The sequence below is a fragment of the Onychostruthus taczanowskii genome, unplaced genomic scaffold, assembly GCF_017590055.1.
Source record: "Onychostruthus taczanowskii isolate IOZ18803 unplaced genomic scaffold, ASM1759005v1 scaffold1, whole genome shotgun sequence".
NCBI classification, from domain to species: Eukaryota; Metazoa; Chordata; class Aves; order Passeriformes; family Passeridae; genus Onychostruthus; species Onychostruthus taczanowskii.
Genome location: NW_024496525.1, coordinates 33,934,010 through 33,941,405, shown reverse-complemented (window position 1 = coordinate 33,941,405; position 7,396 = coordinate 33,934,010). Strand labels below are relative to the sequence as shown.

The 7,396-nt window shown below is 48.1% G+C and overlaps 1 protein-coding gene across 1 annotated transcript; it reads left to right on the top strand.

The window, feature by feature from the left end:
* The first annotated feature begins 4,305 nt into the window (after positions 1-4,305).
* Positions 4,306-6,830, top strand: HSPA2 (heat shock protein family A (Hsp70) member 2). The gene has a single exon (XM_041395792.1). It carries the CDS (start codon positions 4,541-4,543, stop codon positions 6,443-6,445), a length of 1,905 nt encoding a protein of 634 aa, XP_041251726.1. The 5' UTR covers positions 4,306-4,540; the 3' UTR covers positions 6,446-6,830.
* The last annotated feature ends 566 nt before the right edge of the window (positions 6,831-7,396 follow it).

Genomic DNA, 7,396 nt, shown 5'->3' with positions numbered 1-7,396 from the left:
GCCTAAAATGCACAGCACACCAGTTTATCTAGTTAGCACTAGTGATACTAACTTCAGCTTTTAATCATGCCTTAGCAAACTGTCAGAAGTCTATGTAAATAAATGTGCTTAAAAACCACTTAATTATAAAATAATTATTCCTTGAAGCATCAATCATTAGTTTAATCAGTGTTGACAACTTCCATGATTTTATTGAGTCTAATCAATCTGAGGCAGGCTGATTTCAGTTGTGAGATGGTGTAATGAGCTATTTTAATTATTAGAAAAAAAACTAGACCTGCAAATTACATGGAAAATCCTAAAAGTGTAATCTGAACATATGGTAAAAATGAAAAAAACAGAAGGTGAATAAAGCCACTAGGTTTGTAATTTCAGGAGATCTGACTCACGAGTTTTGAACTCCTGGTTTGGCAGTATGAAATTACAGTGCCCTATATTCTGCTGTTCTGACTATTTCCATAGTACTGATCACGCATTTGTGTAATTTGCCAAAAAACACGTTACACAAATGTGCAGAACTTTGTTATTCACAAAAACAAAGGATCACTTATATAAGTAAGATGATGTCTTGTGGCTGCCCTTTAAATTAACAAGGAGCAGCTGTGCACAAAACCTGGAGGTATATAAATACAAAGTAAGTTACACAGTTCCCCCCACATACACTATGATTTTTGATGCAACACCTTGTTAGAAGAATCTTGTCATTTTATATGCTGGTAGTTCTTGTCTGAATTCCAAGTACCAGATGTACATTTACAAAGATGAAGAATTTCAGTGGTGAAAAGGTATTGTGACAAAGTATTACTAGATCTTAGAATAGCAGTTGCTTAGACTTTTCTGAACTGGTTGCTGTATTGTGAAATAATCCATTCTCACCTATACAATCTGATCTATGCAATTTTTAGGATAGCTTTACAAGAAAAATGGGTATTAGGGAAATGGATACCAGAATTTAAGCTCTAAGGTCTTCTGACAGCCAAACCTGAAAAAATCATTCATTGCATTTCAACTTTATCTTAATGATCCAAGTGGCTGATGTCTGATTGAACTGTAACTTGGGTTCAGTCCTATTTTTATACTCCATTGCCTTATGAAACACGTGGGGAAAAAAAAAAAATCTTCCTTTTATCATGATAAAGATAAGGGTTGAGTTCTCAGTTCTGCTCCAGATACTGAGCTCTTGCTTCACTGAAGAAATCTAAATATCATCTTCATTTCTGGCTGGGTGGTGTAATGGAGAATAGCCTACAGCGTATTACATAACACTGCTAAACAGGAAACATGGGTGCATAATCAATCCTAAACACAAATAAATGGATCAGAAAGAGGCCTGCCACTGCCAGAGGTGCCAAACTGCTGCTCTGGAGGTTGCTGTGAAAATATGGCTTAGAGACTTAGGATGAGGGAATAACAGCAAATGTTTTGTTAAAGGGAAAATCAGACTTGTGCTGAAGTCCTCCCCATAAAGCTCACTCTTTAATTTCTGAACCAGTTGGTTTGGCTCACCTGTACCATGATTGCATATGAAGCAACATAAAAGGGAATCATGTGGCTCTTCCCATATGAGAGGATGACTACATGGATGAGTTGGTTCACAAACTGCTGACAAAAAGCAGGTTGGTAATAGCTCTGCTGAGAAGAGAGAATACGTCTAATGAGGTTTTGGAGGTTGCTCCCTCTTGTTAGACTGGACTTTCTCTAAGGACATCAGTAAGAGGTGATGGCAAGAACATCCTGTGAACTTGTGACTGAATAGGAATGAAAGTTAAAAAGCAGCTGGGACCTAGACATGTCATTGTACAGAGGAAAACAGCACCTGTGTGTCCAGCTGGAAAAGAAATACTTCTGCAACAGGCTAAACAGCCTCAGTCCAGAGACCTTTGGATTTTTCCTTAGGATGTCTCTTTACACCAGTAGCATTAAAATAGTGTGCTCGTGTTCCTCCAAGATCTTTTCTCCAGACTTACTACAGCAAAACAGCTCAAATGATGAAATAAACAGGACTGAGAGAGTATTCTCAGGGTGAGCAGTAATCCAGTCAATGCAAACACCTCTTTAGCAGGTTACCAGCACATGTGGGTATCAGCACAACCATATCAGGGCCACACTAGTTATTGGGCCAAGGAAACACCAAACAAGTTTTGTCTGGAGCTGTTGTATATATTTTGTGCCTGGGCTGATAAAACATATAGTTAAAAGCTTTGGGCCAAATAAATGAAATGCCATTTCTAAATTGGATAAATCTTGTTCGATTACAGCTATAGTTAAATGAGACATCAGATTAATTTTGCTGCAAAGACTGTTTATTGTGTTAATCAATATTGTGTTATTTCCTACTCCACTTGTTCACTCCATCTACGGTTTCTATAAATACGTTTTTGAGGCAGGAGTCTTCTTTTTACTGTGGAAAAACAGGGTCTGAGTTTGTACTGCAGCCATTAAAACAGGTTTCTTGTGCATTATTAGTGTTCCTAGGGGACGGTCCTCAGAAGGATACAAATAATAAACAACATCAACTTTTCAGCTGAAACAGAATTTATTATCCACCTCTCTTTGTATTGCTCTGGCACTTCTCCCTGTCCCACATAATACAATCAACTGAATGAAGTGGCAGTGAATTACAGGAAGAGATGGTTCAGTGATGAGTCAGTCACTGGTCTAACTACAAGAGAAACCGACACCCTTCCCATCAAAGAAATATGCACACAGGATATACAGAGCAGCTCCTGTAGGCAGAGACAGCTGATGGTTCCCATTTTCCAGTGACTTCTTTTGGATTGCTCCAAGGTCAGAACCCATGTGAAAAAAAAAAACAAAAAACAAAAAACCAAAACCAAACCAAACCAAACAAAACAGACCAGGATCCATGGAAGACTAATAGTTATTTAAGCATGTACAATATGTATAGTCAGAAATCCAGGCTCTTCCATCATAAAACTACACACATAATGCACAGAAGAGGTGGAGCTCTCATGTCTTGTAAAAAAGGCTTTGAAAAATACACTAATGGAAACAAGGATGTTTTTGAACAGGAGTTACAGTGCCTATAATAATTGTGTGAATACAAATCACTCTGGGAAAAGCTGTAACATGTTTTCTATCAGGCCGGGTACAGCAAACTGCTGAAGGCTGGGGACAAAACTAATGAAAGAGGATTTAAGTGTACAGTGACATTAATCCTTCTCTCACACAACTCCTGAAGTCTATGGATAGCGAACTTTTAGCAACACTTTTAAAGGAGCTGAAAAGGAGCTACTCACTATGACTGTATAAAAAAATTTCTCAGGATGGTGTTTTGCTCTCCTTACTAGAACTGAAATATTTTGAAGTGTTTGTCTCAGCGTACAGAGGCATAATTTGGAGAAACCACAGCGGATTTTAATGTTTAATATATTTTCATCAAAGCACTTTCCTACATCCAAGTTAATAGCTCCATAGCTTTTGCTAAACGTAGGCGTGACGACATCTCACATTAGCACAACAGACAAGAATGTGGAGGCGGTTCAAGAATGGTCACCACGCAGGAACACGCAGCAACAGGGCCCCCACAGCCCCACCGGTGCCAGTGCCTGAGCTCCGCTGCCGGGGCAGGAGGGGACAGCCCGGTGCCATTCCCTCACTTCTGATGGGGGACAGGACGAGAGCCCGGTGCCACTCCCCGAGTTTGGGTACCGGCACGGACACGGGCGGGGGTGTTGTCAGCCGGCCAAGTTCGGGCGAAATCAGGCTAAACACGGGCTCGGCGGGACTTTCCCTCAGGCACTTTCCCTCAGCGGGAGGGCGCGGAGCCGTGAGGGGAGGGGCTCCGCCATGACAGTGCGGGGGTCGCCGCGGCGGGGCAGAGGTGGCGGCCGTTCCGCCCTGACAAGCGGGGGGGACGCTGAAGGGAGGTGTGTGTCTGTGTCAGGGAGGGAGGGCGAAATTTCTGCCGCCCTGCGACCAAATAAGGGCAAATTCCCCAGTGCCGGGCTGAGCGCTCAGGAATTACAAACACCGCACGGCGCGAGCGGCCGCGAACCCACAACCCCCCCCCACCCCGCGGGTCCGCGCGGGCGGAGCGCGGGACCGTCCCGTAGCGACCGCACAGCCGCACCCCGCCCGCCCGCCCCCGCCTGCCATTGGACAGCGCTGCTGTCAATCCCAGGTATAACGTCATGTCAGCTGGAACTTTCTCGCTGAAGTTCGCGGAGGGGGCGGGGCGAGTGGACAGCACGGGCGCGGATTGGCTGAGCGCGGTGGCGCACGAGAAAAACCCGGAAGAATCGCGGTCCCCGAAGGGCGGGCTGGCGGGTAGGCGCTCGCCGTTCTGATTGGCCAGAGCTTTGGGGGCGGGTACTCCCCGGCGGCTCGCGGGGGCGATTGGCCAAACGACTGTTGGAGGAGCGTCCGGATTGGCCGTCAGGGTTCTGGCAGGTTCCAGAAGCGGCGGCGGCGGGTATAAAACGGGCGGCGGCGGCGCGAGCTGGGCATATCGCGCCGCGGCGGCAGCTGGAGCGGGCGGGGTGGACACGGGCGAACAGCACCACAAACAGCCGACACCATGTCTGCCAAGGGGCCGGCGATCGGCATCGACCTGGGCACCACGTACTCCTGCGTGGGTGTCTTCCAGCACGGCAAGGTGGAGATCATCGCCAACGATCAGGGTAACCGCACCACACCCAGCTATGTGGCGTTCACCGATACGGAGCGGCTCATCGGGGATGCTGCCAAGAACCAGGTAGCAATGAACCCCACCAACACCATCTTTGATGCCAAGCGCCTCATCGGCCGCAAGTATGACGACCCCACGGTGCAGTCAGACATGAAGCATTGGCCTTTCCGTGTGGTGAATGAGGGAGGCAAGCCCAAGGTGCAGGTGGAGTACAAGGGGGAGATGAAGACCTTCTTCCCAGAGGAGATCAGCTCCATGGTGCTCACCAAGATGAAGGAGATTGCTGAGGCCTATCTGGGGTGCAAGGTGCAGAATGCTGTCATCACAGTGCCGGCGTACTTCAATGACTCCCAGCGCCAGGCCACCAAGGACGCCGGCACCATCACAGGCCTCAATGTGATGCGTATCATCAACGAGCCCACTGCAGCCGCTATCGCTTACGGCCTGGACAAGAAAGGAACCCGGGCTGGAGAGAAGAACGTGCTCATCTTTGATCTGGGAGGGGGCACTTTCGATGTCTCCATCCTTACCATTGAGGATGGGATTTTTGAGGTAAAGTCCACGGCAGGTGACACCCATTTGGGAGGGGAGGACTTTGACAACCGCATGGTGAACCACTTTGTGGAAGAATTCAAGCGCAAGCACAAGCGTGACATTGCTGGCAACAAGCGAGCGGTGAGGCGGCTGCGCACGGCTTGTGAGAGGGCAAAGCGCACCCTCAGCTCCTCCACGCAGGCCAGCATTGAGATTGACTCTCTCTTTGAGGGCATTGACTTCTATACCTCCATTACTCGTGCCCGTTTTGAAGAGCTCAATGCTGACCTTTTCCGGGGCACCCTGGAGCCGGTGGAGAAGGCTCTGCGTGATGCCAAGCTCGACAAGGGCCAGATCCAGGAGATCGTGCTGGTGGGTGGCTCTACCCGCATCCCCAAGATCCAGAAGCTGCTACAGGATTTCTTCAATGGTAAAGAGCTCAACAAGAGCATCAACCCTGATGAGGCTGTGGCTTACGGAGCTGCTGTACAAGCAGCTATCCTCATGGGGGACAAGTCTGAGAACGTGCAGGATCTACTGCTCTTGGATGTCACCCCTCTGTCCCTGGGCATCGAGACAGCTGGAGGAGTGATGACTGCTCTCATCAAGCGCAACACCACCATCCCCACCAAACAAACTCAGACCTTCACCACCTACTCAGACAACCAGAGCAGCGTGCTGGTCCAGGTGTACGAGGGTGAGAGGGCTATGACAAGGGATAACAACTTGCTGGGCAAGTTTGACCTAACGGGCATCCCCCCAGCACCCAGGGGAGTCCCCCAGATCGAGGTCACTTTCGACATCGATGCCAACGGTATCCTGAACGTCAGTGCTGTGGACAAGAGCACGGGGAAGGAGAACAAGATCACCATCACCAATGACAAGGGTCGCCTCAGCAAGGACGACATTGACCGCATGGTGCAAGAAGCAGAGAAGTACAAAGCAGAGGATGAAGCTAACCGGGATCGGGTGGCAGCTAAGAACTCCCTTGAGTCCTACACTTACAACATGAAGCAGACAGTGGAGGACGATAAACTGAAGGGAAAGATCAGTGACCAGGACAAGCAGAAAGTGCTCGACAAGTGCAAGGAGGTGGTGTCTTGGCTCGACCGCAACCAGATGGCTGAGAAGGAAGAGTACGAGCACAAGCAGAAAGAGCTGGAGAAACTCTGCAACCCGATCGTCACAAAATTGTACCGGGGAGATGGAGGGGCTGGGGCTGGTGGCTCTGGTGGCCCCACCATCGAAGAAGTAGATTAAAGAGGACTGAAATATAGACTGGTTTATGGACAGTCACTCCATTCTTTGCTTTGTTTTTTTTCTAACGTTTAAGGAAAACGTCCTTGCCGATAACAGAGTTTATTCTGTTGGGTGTGTATAAAGGCAGATCTGTCAGCTTGGTTTTGATAAGAGGGAAGGCACGTCCTGCTTTATAAGGTTAGTAATAGACAAATGTTGTTAATTCAGATACAGCTGTTTGTATTCTGGATGTTTGTCTCTGTTTCTTCTAAAGTAACCACTTGACTGTTGCAGTTGACAAGTTTCAAGTTATGCATGAAAACCTTTACAGAAAATGAAAAAAAAAAATTGCCAAATTTGGCTTCTGGAAATTTTGGTAATAAATAAAATGTTTTAAAAGCATAAATCTATCTTCTTTCTCCTCTCTGTGAAGGGGCAGTAGTGGGGTGGTGTGGGGGGGTGAGGAATACCTTTCTGGTGGTGGCAGCAGTGGAGCAGGGGGGTGTTGGGCTCCGGAGGGGTGGCTGATGCCCATAGAGTGGCAATGGGAGAGAGCATGGGGGCTTCCTGAGGGGAATGGGTGCTGGGGAGGGGGTGTCCTGGTGTTGCAGCCCCCCAGTCTCCTGGCAGGGGCAGTGGGATTGTGGCTCTTGGGATTTTCACAGCAGGGAAAAATTCCCCGGAGTTGTGTGCCGGTGCTGTTTTGGGGCAGGACCTGCTCTTACCCGCAACCGGTGTCTGGGGCTGCAGTTCCAGCTTGGGAATGCATCGTGTGCGTGTGGCTGGGAGAGAACAGCGGGGAAATGAGGACAACAGAAATAGTCCTGCTTGGCAGGTGGTGGGGCTCGATAAAATAGAGACCGGTTTGTGGGCAGCTGTAAAGTGCTGAGTTATTCTTGGGTTGCTTGTGTGCACGCTGAGCTTTCAATACTTTACTGTGTGTTTTTTCTCCTCTTTAGACAATCAAAAGTA